This window comes from Charadrius vociferus, unplaced genomic scaffold, assembly GCF_000708025.1.
Source record: "Charadrius vociferus isolate BGI_N301 unplaced genomic scaffold, ASM70802v2 scaffold136, whole genome shotgun sequence".
In the NCBI taxonomy this organism is placed as follows: Eukaryota; Metazoa; Chordata; class Aves; order Charadriiformes; family Charadriidae; genus Charadrius; species Charadrius vociferus.
The window spans coordinates 4,368,585-4,383,834 of NW_009648960.1; the positions used below are offsets into that span (position 1 = coordinate 4,368,585).

The 15,250-nt window shown below is 39.0% G+C and overlaps 1 protein-coding gene across 1 annotated transcript in view; it reads left to right on the forward strand.

Annotated features, from left to right (window-relative positions):
- Positions 1–10,892: 10,892 nt before the first annotated feature.
- DUSP19 (dual specificity phosphatase 19) overlaps positions 10,893–15,250 on the forward strand; it is a 10,495-nt gene continuing 6,137 nt past the window's right edge. The window contains exon 1 of the mRNA XM_009887605.1: positions 10,893–10,896. Coding sequence (XP_009885907.1) covers positions 10,893–10,896 — 4 coding nt within the window. The remainder of the gene's footprint in view (positions 10,897–15,250) is intronic.

The following is a 15,250-nucleotide window of genomic DNA, read 5'->3' on the forward strand; positions in this document are numbered from 1 at the left end:
CCAAGGTTTATTACAAAACCCCATTTTTTCACTGAGTCGACTGAAACCAAGAGCTGAAGCTCAGAAAAGCACCGCACAGCGTATAGGGGCTCAATTATCATCGCCGGTGACCCCAATTTTCTGAGGGCACTTCTGTCGGCACGGCAGAACGGCAGCTGCGGTGGGACCGGGGCAGCAGGAGGAACGCGGGGACACCCCGCGCTTACCAGGCTCCCACCGTCCCCCTCAGCCACCGCTCAACAGCAAATTCCGAGAAACACCGTTTCCCCAATGAGATGAGTCACATCGCTGCTTTTTTTTTTTCCTCTTGAAGCCACGGGAATTAAAAGCATGCATTTTTTAAGGAACAGTGAGATTTACATTCCGTGAATGTCAACCCGGAGTTCCATCCCTTATGGCAACCTGTTACCGCACCAGTTGCGCTGCTGAGCATCCAGTACAGCCAGCTGGGATGGAGGGCTCCCGCATCCAGTCAATGGGAGATAGGCTTAAGAATCAACCTTCTAATCTCATTTTTCTATAAAGGCACTGCCATCTGTGCCTTTTTTGCATATTAATACTTCAATTTAATTTTCAGTTTGCATTTTCGCATTAGAAATCAGAATCAGGCAATCTCAGTCTTTTAGCGATTTTAAACTAATAGATTTTAGAAATTAACGTGAGAAGCCTGAATGTAATTAAATTGTTGCTGACCTCCTCCTTCACTTTAGCAGTTAGAAGACAATTTATGATTCAGAATGAAACCGGGAAGCAAGAACTTAGAGTTCCAATCTTGAGTCTGCTATTGACTCATTCTTTGGCCTTTATCAGATGATTTTCTGCCTCAGCTTTGTGTCCAAGAGTCGGGAATACCTAGCAACAATGTTGTAATGATTAATTAGGTTAAACCTGACCTTTCACTACTGGAGTCTATGGAAAACATCAGAGACATTCAAATTGGTCTTTAAATTTGTAAAGCATAAAATGCTATGTAATTGCACAGTATTTAATGGATAATATCTATAGTAATATTTTTACACACAGAGTCTTCCTTCTATTATTAATTTTTTTAAAATATCAAATATATTTCTAGTTGCAATAAAGATGTTTCCCGTGTAGTTGCACTGCAAAATAAGAACAAATACTAGTGCTGAGAGCAATTTTTTTGTTTCTCATCTACAGCTAAAACAACAGCAGCCAATTTTTAAGTCCATATTCAACTGTTCTTCAGCTATATTGAGTCTTCTGAAAGTTTCAAACGTTAACAATGACAGAATTTGTAATTTATATATAGCCAAGCAAGTGAAATGATACCAACATCGTGACAGTTCGTTGGGGTGTTTTGTGCATCGTATTGAACCATCTGTGATCTAATATCCCCATCTTTCTTCCTCTGGAATTAGTAGGAAAAAACCTATGGGTTACAATGGAGCCAAAGTGACCTGGATTTTGACAAAGTTTGTGCTTATAGAGCTCACTGGAGAACTTTGAAGCTCTCTGTAACTACTGATGTAGTTTTCAACATGAAAGCAATCACAGTCACTCTCCACACTGCACAGGTAACAGGTTGAAGCACAGAAGGGGAAAATGACCAGCACTCTCCTTTGTAGTAATGGCAGAGCATCCTGTTTTTAAACTCCCACACCATTCGTGAGGCTGTTTACAAGATCTTATTATAAGGACCTCTGGTTGCCATATTTTTTTTTTTAATGCAAATGGTGCTGAGTTAGCTGCATTTCTTGAAAACATACTGAATATCAGAATAGGGAATGGATCAATATCAGAATTTCTGATACAAGGAATTTTTACTACTGTGCAGACATACAGCCCTAATACTAAATAAAATGTTGTCTGAATAATCACTGTAACGGACTTATAACAATATTCTTCTAACATGCAAGCAGATACATTAAATGGAAAATAATCTCCTCTTTAAGTAGAGCCTGACAAAGTAGACCAGATGTTTTAAGTACAGAGTGTCCCTTACCACCCTCTGCAAAATGAGTGTCTTTTTTTCAGCGAAGGTATACCGTATCTCAACTTGGAGAAAGACATGAAAGGTGAGTTCAAAACTCAGTGACAGAAGATGTTACTGCCCACACAGACTAAAGATGCTACTGATCACATACTTGGCAGCATCTTGTTAATCTGGGTGTCAGGACTGGTGTCAAGTTTGGAACTACAAAACATGCATTTTTTCCTCCTGCTTTTAAACACTGCTTATTAGAAAGAGAAAATAGGCACATCTAGGAAAGATACGGTATAGCCGTAAAGTTAGGTTTCATAGAAACCACATCAAAAAAACTTGGAAGCCTTCACTATACGTGAATGGAGAGATCACAATAACAGTAAGCAGATGTCACTGCGATCAAATGTGGTTAACAAATGCACGTACTTAAGCAGTCAACAGTTTTATCATCGCTTTTAATGGCGGCAGAGTAAAGCTCATGTTGTCCTTCCACTTTTTCTGCAACTTTATGTAGAAACTGCACGAATATATATATATAGGCTCTCGGCAGGAAGATTTATTGCATATTAGATTATAAAAAAAGTCTGCATTGTACAATCTGGGTTCACCAGTCTAGCAGCAAGCATAGCAGTAAAGTGGAAATACAAGCTTTGTCAGTAATAGCATAGCTCTTACAGGTGTGGCAAAATTAAACGAAGAGGAGAATAAGGCTAACAATTGTTTTTAAAACACAAACCTACTATTTGCTTGATGTTTTATTAATGATTAACATTTAAACAGCTTTCTATATTTCAAAAGTACGAGTTTAGGGCAAGCTTCAAACAGCACTGTAGATTTGGCTTGAGCTCAGCTCTGGTCCTTTTAAAGTCAACTTTCTGTTCAGTTCAGGGTTTAATTGTGCTAATTCACTATGGAGCTTTCAGACAGTAATGAAAACGTTGTTTGAGAAGATTCAAAAGAATAATCACCAAGTAGCTCCATATTTATCAACTCCACTGAAGCATGTAAACGGTATCTATACTTTTCTAGCATTGCTACTTTAAAACATGTAATGGACAATTTACTACTGCAGAGTAGACTGTATTGCCACCTAGGTCTTTGCTACACTTCTAACTTACATTTCTGTAGAAGTATTTCTATATATACATATTTCCTTTCCTGTCTGCATTTTTTTCCTTGGTTTAACGTCTTCTGACTTGGGGACTATTCAAACCTCTATGACCAGGAGTTCCAGTGAAATGGCAGCCATCAGGAGCTGCACTCTCCATGAGTTATCTAGTATGGTCCACTGCATGACTTCTGCCCATTTGGCCAACAGAACCCAAGAAGCATTTTTTACAGGCTTGTTTTGTTCAACATTCCCTTTTCAGGTAGAAACAATTCAAAACGCAAAGCCAAATTGTTATTTGAACTGACCAGAATTTTGAAATGGTCATCATCATAATTCCAATTATTTGGGTCATGCCACAGTATGTGTTGATAATATGTAAATATTTATTACATCATTAAACTTGCATGTACAGGCACACAAGCTGAAAACTTTACCAAAGACTATACCATTGTTTAGATCACCTATAAAAATAATAAATAGCATTGAACAAACACAGTTGCCTTTATCAGACAGACTTCTAATCTTATCTGAAGGAGCAACAGGTTCAAATGACCCATCTTCCTCACTAAACCAAGCTGACAGATTCATTATATTTTAATCTATAATTTTCTCGATGAATCCTCAACTTTTTCATTATTTAATCTGTCATGAAGTCAACATGTCTGCAATTTCTCATGCTCTCTTTTTTCCCCCTCTTTAAAGGTATTTGGGCATTATTTTAATCTATTCTCCCATTAATATGCAAGCTCATATGTGTACCAGCTCCCTGTTCAATTTTGTGCATGTCTAAGTCCTTCTAGCCAAGGTTGTATGTGACATATGGCAGTTGCTCGGAGATACAAGGGCTTTGAACTTTAAAGAGAAGAACATGAACATCGGATAAGGGAGGATATGAAAGAGGTGTGCGAAGAGCTGGTTTGAAACAGTTGATGAATACTACAGCAGCTGTTCTCTCATGCGCTGCAGAAACCTGCCAGTTTGCAAATGCATGAGCACTTCTGCTCATACTGGAAGGACAAGTATGATGAGCCTGCTCCAGAACTTCTAGTCCTATACTGTGTGAATGAGTCTTAATCTACGATTCTATGGTTAATCAGTAGAGAAGCATGTTGTTATCAACATTTGTGAGCTAGCTTTCTCACTGTGTCCCAGGTCCATGACTAACCAGTAATGCTTAACTGGCAAATCAAATATCAGCCTGGTGGCTATGGAAGTTTGTGACAGCAGGAAGAAGATTGGTTACATGTGAATTACCAGCATGGCTAAACAGAATGAGCTTAGAAAGTACTGATGGGCTAAGATTTGGCTTGTTTAAGCCCGAAGTACTAATTACTTTTAGAACAGAGGTGGAATCAAGATAGTAGGTTAGATCCAATTGTGTAGTTTCAGAGTTAGGATTACAGTTAACTCTTGCAGAAACCATTGAGCAAATGGATTAAAGAGCTTTCTCACTGGCTATCAAACAAAGCTTAGGAGGGCTGTCAGAATGAGTCACCCAACTAAATTTAGGTCTTGAACTGATGTGGGTGTAGACCTTCAGTTAGGTTTCTAGGCAGGGGTTATATCACCAGCCTTTAAAATGTCCTGGTAAATACTGAAATCAGAAAGGGCACTGGATTAGGAATCCACCTAGATTAGAAAGAGCATTTTATTTGCAGTTTCCTTACAGGCTGAAAAATCAAGAAAAACAGACAGCGATCTCCAAGATGTCTGTGAGGCCACTAAATAGAGACCGAATGCCTAATGACCTTGCAAATCTTTATCATAAAGATGAGTTAGCCTATGCTAACTGCCCACTGACCAGAATAAATCATGAGTGATCAGTTTGAAAAGAATGAACTCTGTCTTCTTTGAAACTGGGATGTGGTCAGAAAGTTGTGCATTGATGCTGGAATCCAGATGCCAGCTAGTCAAACAGGACCCATCAAGGTGGTCCTGTACACAGAAAAAAATGTGGGGCTTCTGTTGGCCCCACATTTTTCAGTTTCTTCGTCTACCTGCAGAGCCTTCTTTGGCAGGCACATACAAGCTCATTCGCTCTGACCTACTTTCTTTAGCCTCTGTTACACTTCTTCTGTCCTAGATAAATGGGGTAGCACCAGAGACTACACTTACAAATGTACAAAAATAACCTATTAGAGGTTTCTTGGTCTCCTCACTTCCTCTTCCTTTCTCTCATGAGAATCCAGGGGAATAGCACGTACCTCTTTAAATACGATAGTTTTCACAGTCTATCCAGCGAAGACTGAGAAAGAAGCCCTCTGCCTTAAACATACCCTGCATTTAGGGGGAGGAAAATTTTAGCCAAGGAACACCCAAAGAGTAGAGGGGTTTCCCCCACTGTTTCTAGGAATCACATTTACCAGTCAGCAGGATCTTGAATACCAATTATAGTAAAAATCAAGCTAAAATGTTTCCTTTAAAACTTTGAGGTTTGCATATGACAGAACAGTCCAACTATAGATTTTTATAGACAAAATATGTGTGGAGAAAAGCAAGCTAGTGCAGAAGGATGACACAAGTTTCACCCAAATTGTCGCACCCATGAGCAATGAACAAACTGGGGAAAAAAAAATTGAAAAACTACTCCAATTATCATCCACATTTCCATCTGTAATGTTTTCTCCATTTGACAAAGAAATATGAATCATTTGAGGGCACAAAAAACTATAACAGTTGTTTCACACAGCACAGAAATACGTAACTTAAAAAAGAAATGGAAACAACACTGTGACAGATACAACACAAGTCTATCTCCAGTACACAGTGTGAATCCCTATGTGTGGAGAAGGGTAACAGAACAGGATAGGGCTGTGAACACTGAGGATTGCTCGAGCTTCAAATAGCTCTAGCTCAGAACTAAAGTTCAGTGGTTATTAAGATTGCTACAATAAATTTTATATGTGGTCATCACTTCAAATTTACATCACTTCAGGAAACAGATGGGATGACTCTGCATCTTAACATTTGCCATTCAAATAGCCTAGTTTGTTGACCTCTTCTTTGAAATAAGATGCAGAAAATTTTGCTTATGGGGAAACCAGGTATGGTAATTGTACTACAGGGAGCATAAGTACTTTGAAAGTACTTACATCCTAATGATTTGTTCTCAGGGGAAACACTGCATGATTGCCTTCACTGAAGTAGAGGACTAGATATTAAAGAATTCGTTTGTATAGATTAGTTGAACAATTAATGTTTTGTGTATTTTTCAATATGTTTTCAATTTAAGTAATAATTTTAAGATTTATAAAGCAGAATGTGAAATAATACAAACACCATTTTAAGGATGTCTAAAAGGTGATAAAATCATTAATTGTAAGAGCTATACCAATTATTCCTAGTGGATCTCCTTAGATAGATTAGTTCTACTACATTTAGGGCTTTTCACATACATCTCATCTTCAGTGATAACATTTTCAGGTTCTTCGTTGTTGTAGTTGGTTTTTTTGTTTTTTTTTTTTTTGTTTTTTTTAAGGATGTTCCCCTAAATACCTTTTACCATGTTCAAAAAAAGTTTGGCTTATAGGTATAACTCATCATATATATCTTCCAGGGTTGGGTTTTGATTGTTTTCCCTGCAATATTTTGTGATGTTGATAATGAAACTGTCAATGACCTAGCACGTGCTATTCACAAAAAATCATCATCACTAATCCAGGAAAATCTTTTCCCTTCATAGATAGTGCTCATGTCAGAAATAGTCTCTCATTCAACTTGCTGAATTATGTTCCAGTAACAAGGGATGCCATCAGCAAAGTAGCATTAGAGATTTCATCCGCTTGAATTAATGAAGCTCATTGTTTAGGGTCAGACAGAAAACAGATATTCCATCTTATGAAAAATTGTGAAGTTTTAAAATTAAGGTGAAGCCAAGAACTCTCAGTGCTGCTCACAAGTCATTGACTGGTACTCTAAATACTAAATAGCCACTTGTCCTAACAATCAAACTTGAACAGAAATCTTCACATTCCACAGCAGTGTTGTTCAGTAAGCTTTTGGTGATTTTGAAAGTGGTTAAAACATGGGAGGGGGGTAAAGGAAGAAAGGGAAATGCTGGTCATGACTTGCTTTGACAAGATAGTCCCAAAGGTAAGAAATCTTCCTAACTAAGATGTTATCAAAGTAGTAAATTAATTACATCAAATGTATTCATATTGACATCCAAATTTGTAATTTTCTACCATTAGTCTAGGTCTAAATGAATCACATGTTTTTTCTAAAGCAAATCAGAAAACATTACTATATCATCTTGAACTTCATTTATGGTCTACATGTAAAAATGAATTCCATATAAAAATAATCAAATAATTAATCAATTATTTTAATAAGCGAACAGAATGGAAGCTCTTGGCTACTTTAAAAGTAATGATTAAACAAGATAAAGTTAGGAATAACTTTTTGAGTTGACGCAAAATGATTCTGTACTTTCTCTTTACTGAAATACTCAAAGAGAAGACAGTTAAAAGACCCCGACCTTTCAGTCTGTCTGCTTATAGAAGAATAAAAGAAAACTATTAAACACTAAGAGACAGTTTAGGTCAATCTGGGTCATTCTTTGACTCTGCAGTATACCAAAACCGATTAGTTTTTTCTGAATGTGTGTGTGTGTGTGTATGCGTATATTCCAGGATGTCACGTCCTTTTCTAGAAATGTTTTTCCTTTAAGTTATCAATTTTGTTCTTGTTCTTCAAGCCCTGGTTTTCAAATACTTTCAGCTATTCCCCAAATATTGATAAATACATCTATCTGAGTCCTCACAGCAAAAATAAATCCCAACAGCATTGCTTTCTTTGCTGACACATGCAATATCACTTTACAAACTTAGTTATTATGGTAGTTCTTATCCCATCAACACCATTGACTAGTAAGGCTTTACTCTGTCATCAGCAATTTGTATCCTCCTACAGTTCACAGATACAGCCTCTGGGGTCAGGGATTTTATGTAATTAAAATATGAGGTGATTTTATGGAATTTTTAAACTTTATAATGCTAAGCTTACTCATTTTTATTATTCACTTGACCAGAAAGAAAACAAAAACGTAAGAACTTGGTCAGACCAAAAGCCCATCCAGCTCAGTATCCTGTCTCTCCCCCATGGCCTAACAGTGGAGCGCTTTGGAAGAGTGTGAGAACAGACAAAGCACATACCACTGCTTCTGCAGAATATACTCCCAGACTGCAACAGTTTCTGACTCGGGGACTTTGTGAGCCAGAGACAGTGTCTTGCATTTTAATACCCGTTGATACACTTCTCTTCTATGAATGTGTCCGTTGCCTTCTGAATCCATGCAAACTTAGGATTCTGTAGCAAAGGCTCACTTAGCTTAATTGTGTCTTGTATATAGGAATTCGAAGGCCAGCTCCTGCCTGAATATATTTGTATTTTGAGAAGGAACGGAAAATTAGATCTCTCCTTGTTAGTGGGGTGGAAGTTACTAAGAAGGTCTGGGATGGCTGGATCAAGATATAGACGTAGAATGAGATAGGGCACAGATAGCTTCATTTTCCTTCCCTGCCTGCAGGGAACTTCATCCCACACACAAGCATGCAAGCACAATGCAATACTAGCAATATGCTAAGGCAAGAAAAGGGCATGCAGGGGAACCGTATTCTCCATTATTTTTTTTTTCAGGAACTGAGATGCTATGCTTATGCATGTTCCATTTCACCTTAACCCCTACTTACAGAAGGCATCTCTTCATGGTAAACAGTAAGAACAGGCCCTACTTCCATGTCTGACTAAGCTAATCTACAAAATAATTCTACTGCATTTGGTTTATGTTCCTGACTAGAAGCTATAATGGTTTCCTTCCTGAACTCTGTGAAGCTAGAAAAACTTGCTATGCATCCTGGTACAAATTGTAAAGTTAATATTTTATTATTCCTGTGGAAGCTACATATAAGCAAAAACTACATATAAGATGCTACAAGAACTGTAAAATAAACTTTGATTTTACCTTCTTTAATTTTAGCTTCCCAGGCTGTAGACTTGGTCTTTGCTGCAAGAGAAACTTCTGGGAACTTTTGTTCTGAAGTAGCTCTTACGCCTTTGAATGACCACTGGAATAAACCTGTAGAGAAACAGGAAGGTTAAGAGACAGATTAATTACATTTATGCACAAGTAAGCTGCTAGAAGCTGAAGTGCAGATATTTGAGTGTTCTGATAAAAACCAAATCATGAAAAATCATAATTTTACCTTTTACTTCACCCCTGCACCCTAAAGTGGAGAAAGAAAACCATGCTTTGTGTTTCAAAGGACTTGAAAACATTACAGAAGCTCACCTATGTTAACATCGTTTCTCTTGAAAAGCTCAGATTTTCTCTGCTCTTTTTGAAGGTCCTGACCCTTACAGGTTCTTTTCAGGCCTTACTGCAAAGCTATCTTCTCTTAAGTTGGTTTTTATGAAGTGAAGGTATTCTTAAAATTAAATAACACACAAATGGTGGATAACAACTGGGTTGGTGACTGATGGTCTGCGCTAACTGTATAGTTAACCATCATTCCTTTGCAGAGCAGCTAGCCTGAATGGAAGGTGTTTTGTATGTATACATTTCTGTTAAGACGGGTCACATTTTTGTAGTCTCTTGATAGACTGTTCCTTTCCCTGATTAACTTTGCCTGTGTCTCTACTGAGCAGACATACCTGGTTTTACAGTAAGCTTCATGAACACATGAACATTGTGTATCTCTCTCTCTCTCTTTGTTCACAAATGATTGCACTGAAGCAAGTCGAAGTGCTCCTGGAGAAGAGGAATCTGAGCGCGATTGGGAGTGGAATTCAGATCCTACTTATGCAACACAGACATGAGTTGTGCCAGATCTTCCTCAGACCAACAGGTCCACAGGGACACTCCCTATGGCTATTAAACATTTCAGCTTTGCATTCTACCCTGTTCCTCAGTGCCCATTATTCAGCATAATCTGTGACACACTATAAAAATATACATCTTTAGATCAGTGAATCAGCCTGCTCATTTGCATGGATTGCTCACAAAGTGTGGTGAGAGCAGAGAAGAATGCCCTGATAAGTGTTTGTAGGGCCGTGCCTTTGGTTATGGGCATGGCTTTGCTTCTGAGGAAATTTCCCTGCAGCAATATGAAGAGATATGTCAGTGGAAACACCACTGGGTCAGGCTAGCTATATAAGAAACAGCAAACAATGCTGCTTGAAATAAATAAATAAAATTAAGAGAAGCTGCCCACCCTTCAGGCCAGGGATAGAAGGTAGCACTTGGAGGAGGTCCATAGACTTAGTAATGTTTTTATGAGCAACGACCGGGCCTCTGATTGTTCACAGTCTTTTGCAGCGTGGACTGGGCTTTCATAAGCATGTTGTCAGAGTCAGACCACCAATTCTGCCTCCCAGGCTATGGACTCAAAGGCTTGAGGACCTGGCTCCATTTCCAGGGTTGATCAAGACACATCCTCCACTCTCACCTGAAGAAACACCACATAAGTAAAGCTGGTCAAGAATGATGTAGCACACATTAGAAGCACAGCTTTAATGGATGTTTTGATTTGTATGTTAAAGGGGTACAGGAAGAGAGGATATGTAAATGTGTGCTTAGGATATATAGTAGCCCCTACCATGGGAAATCCTCTCCAGCAGTAAACGAGCACCGCAATTATATAGAACCAAAGTACACAAAGTTTCAAGAAGACTCCCACCACCTCTGGCCTCACCCCATGCCCACACACAAGTAACTACCTGTTGTTTAACCAATAGGGCCTAGTGCTTCTAATGTGGTACAAAGTGGCAGAGCCAGAAATCCGGAAACAATTGAACACCTTACGCTGAAGCCTGGCTCGCTAACAAGGTCGCAGTATGGGTAACTGCAGCAATATGTCCAGGAATGACCTTTTTGTTTTGATAAATATCTGTACACAGCCTTCAGTGTGGTCCTGCTTCCCACAACTTTCCCCATTTGGACCAACTACTATGGCAACACTTTTAAAATGCCATATACTTAACAGTCTGCCCCTGCCTTCACCCCTTCTTCCTGCCATCCTAGAAAAAGAAAAAACCACAACAAAACCAATCTACAATAATTGGCAAACTTACAGTTTCTTAGGCCTATATGGCTCATCTCAGTGATGTAGTGATCTCAGTATACAAAACTGAGAATCCGTGCAGACTTTTCCCTCCTCACGACATTCAGTTCCAGAAAAGGCCTTGCTACAAATTCATTCTTCCCCATAAAATGACACTTCAAGATTTTGTCTACACTTTTAAGTAGCTTTTTAAGATCATATGTTTCACTTCCCAGTCAGGATCCCACTTAAGATAGATTTTCCAGGCATGTTACTGGATACCAGGACAAAAGAGGTAGTATCTGCATCCTCATTCAGGATATGGGACAAAGGTACACAACCAGGCTGGAAAAGTGGACAAGTCATTGTCCATCAACCTCACTCTCACTTTGCTGGGACCCTAGTTTTCTTCCAGAATATTCTTTCCATGCCTACCAGATGTAGACAAGTCTAAAGGATGGAAAACAGATGAGAACAAATGAGTGGTTGTCTCTCAGCCAAGACCTCTCTACATGAGGGAAATGGCATGGAGCACAGACACATGCCAAAGCAAATGCCTCTGAAGGGAAATGTGGGTTTGTTTTTTTTTTTTTTTTCTCTCTAGCATGTCATGCTCCAGCCATCCTCCCATGTACCCTTTTGCCCTGTTGCTTAGAGTGTGAATGATCCTGAGCTTGTGCTTCCAAACTGCTTCCTTCTTCAGAAATAGGAAAGACAGCAAGAGTAGGCATCATACCTTGACAACTTTGCGACGCTGAAACCAAGACTGTGCATCAGGTACGGGCCTCTACCCTGTGCAGAGCACACCATTCCGGAGCGTATCAGGCAAGTCATCGCTAGAAGTGCTTATATGTGCATTGGCGTAAATGGTGGTGAAATAGTTACAATGCTAGGGAGCTACTCCCACTCAAGTCAGTACGGACAGGAGCTGCCTGTCCCAAGGGGTCTAAGTACCACAAAGTGCTTTCATGACAGTCTAACATACATAGTGCAATTTAAGCTTTCAGATATTCTTTGTTTCAAGTATGAGATCATCTTTTGTGAATACAGTCATCCCCAAATAGCACCATGCACTTCAGAAAAGGCTTATTAGAACTTTATACACCATCATTATTATTTCCCTCCCCCTATTTCAAATACCTCCTGATGCATTCTATGGTCACACTCGCCTTTCTCATCACCACACTACATTCATGATTCATAGTCATCCTGTGACCAAATGGTGCACAGTTATTTTCAACTTCTCAGTTATTGTCAACTAATGAACATACAGTCTGCAGCAGAGGCTTGTATTATTGGTTAAATATTAGCTGACAATATTTTGATTTTTGCCCCATTTCTCTTACTTATCAAAGTCATCTGGTAATTGCAGTTTGGAATGTGATGTACTAATTAGGGTTTGATTCTCCGCTTCAGTTAAATTACTGACATAAGGAATTGACTCTCAGTTTTTGGTGCATTTTACAATCAAGTTCAACCCTTTAACATATGCATTCTTCAGAGTGCAAGGCTGGTTTCTCAGCTATCTGGAATGTCTGGTTATCATTTCTCTGACAGAAGCTAGCTCTTTTGCATTGATAAGCACAGGTAGTAACAAGACCAAAATGAATAGTGGAGGAAACAAATACAACAGAGAGATTATGTATCAACATATGAGCTTTCTGAATGTGTACAAGCTGCTTTCTGTAATAATTAGTGTCTATTTACACATTTCTTAGCTTATACCCACTAGAACAGGTTCTGCTGAATTTCTTGACAGACAAAACAGAAGAACCACCACCTTAAAAATTACTTAAAGCTATACTGCATTTGCATTGGTAGGTAGCTTACTCAAAACCTGAAGATCCAGCAATACCATAAATGCATTCAACCAATGAAGTGGAGACAGCATCCAGCTCCTGCCAGATCTTTAGAGAAGTCTTCTACCCTCAGCAAAACATGCAAGAGGAAGTGTTAATCTGTTAACTGAGATTACAATTGTAATCTCTAATCTCATTATTATTTTCTATCTTGTAATGGAAAGTATGAACTTGACAGCAGCATGTAAATGCCTGCATCACAAAAAATAGTGCCTATGAATATTCTGGCAAGATCTAAGGCTTATGATATGGACACACTAATTAAATAATAATTTACTAATTCTGTGTATTAACATCTGCAGAATATTTGGATTTCGGAGAGATAACAATAGTACAGCTTTTATGTCCAGTAGTGACCCCTGGTGTTTAAAGTAGTTATAACAATGATAAACATTGCTAGCAGAAAATTAATCGATTACTTTGGAATCAGCTGCCTTTCTGTGTCCACGCATATTGCTGACTCTTCCTCAGAGGTTAACAAATAACATGTAGTTGTATTACTAAGTTTAATGTAAGCATCTTACAGATCTATCACAGCTTAGTCTTGCAAACGGTTACAGAGCATGCCCCGTTGTCATGGTACGGGGCAGAAGTACATCCTAGAGCCTTGCTGCTCTAACAGCAGCCTTCTGTGTCTGGACTGCAAGCAAATTTTGCTCAGGCCTTGCCAATTTCCTGATGCATGAGGCTCTCCACACTCTTGCAGGATACTCTACTGTTCTTGGTCTTTCACAGTGGCAGCTGTAGCAAGCCAATGCAGCTTGAAAAACAGCCACGAAACAGCTGGCTTAACCCATAGACCTAAAGCTCTCCATTGCTTTCTTCTAATCAGTTGCATCAAAATTATTGAGTAGACCTTAACAAAAATGAATGAATCAACTTCGACATCATTATTGTTTTAAGTTAACTGCTATGAGCCACAGTCGACTTTCAGGGAGGCTATTGAATACACATCTACCGTGCAGAATGTTACCAAACCTCTTACTTGTATTTAAGATTTAATTTTTGTTGCAGAAACTGATTGCTGAGAATTATGTTTTGTCCTGGAACCTTCTGTTTGGCACTTTTGTTACCTTGATGTCTGATCCAAACCAGATCTCTGTTCTGTTCCTCACCCCGTCCTAAGCATCTTCCTTGATTATCTCTTGGTTTAGACTCTTGCTTTCCCAGACAGTGCGTGGGGTATTCTGTCTTTTTCAAATTAACATGATTTTATGTCTATTTCCTGTCAGAAGATTGCCTCTGGCATTCCTAGAAATAACTAATGCTCTTGCAGTTCTTAATGCTGTTCTCTGCTTCTTGAATTGACACAGCATTTGTAGACCTCTTTACATGCAACTAAGTTGATTTTGTTCTGTACGGCATTCTAGGGAACTATCAGAAGGATCTTTACAGAGTCATCATATCCTGCCAGCATAGGTTTGAGGAATACTATAATATCAGAGGGGAAATACGGTAGTAATACATCCTAATTCTACAAAGCTGCACGAAGGATTGTTAAAAAACTGAAATGTATATCTGGCACAATTTAAGTTAACAGTATTACCCTTTAACTTCACAAGCAAAAGTTTCACATACTTACGTACCAGCTCTGTAACACTACAAATAATACTTTATAAGAAAACATGGGCACTAAGTGGCTTGAGAGGGAAAACAACCCTCACCTTGCCTCCATTTTCTTCCTATTTTGCCTCTTTGGTAAACATAAGCAGCTGATTTTGTTTAATTTTTGGTCACTAGCATGATGACTCTGGGGAAAAAAAAAAAAAAGAAAAAAGTATTTAACTCTAATATTTTCCATTTAGCTGCTTACAGTATTTCCCCGTGCTTCCCATGAAGCAATCCTCAATTACAGTCAGACAGGCATTGGTTTGTTTTTCAAAACAGCAGCACTTATTTTAAAAATGGGCACTTTCAATTGAAAGGCTGCTTTAACTACACTCGCTGCATTCTTCACAGGCAGACAAAACCCCCAGAAATAATAATATAAAAAAAAAATAATACTTAAACCCCCAAAGTTTTAGGCGAACTCAAAGCTTTCTCCCAGTCTTATAAGCACTAAAGAAACAGCATCAGCAAACCTTCTGACTGACCCCAAAACCTCCTGTGACGGACCCCACCACAGAACTAGACTCCCTGGGCCGAGCTGAAACACCCCGCAGGGGGTTTATTTCCCACACCTGCCCTTCCGAGGGCTCGACGCAGCGGGTAGGGGGAAGGCCGCGGCGCCCGGCCGGCCTGAGCCCACCGTCGCACAGGGAAACCGGGCGGGAAAAGCCCGTACGCGGCCCCG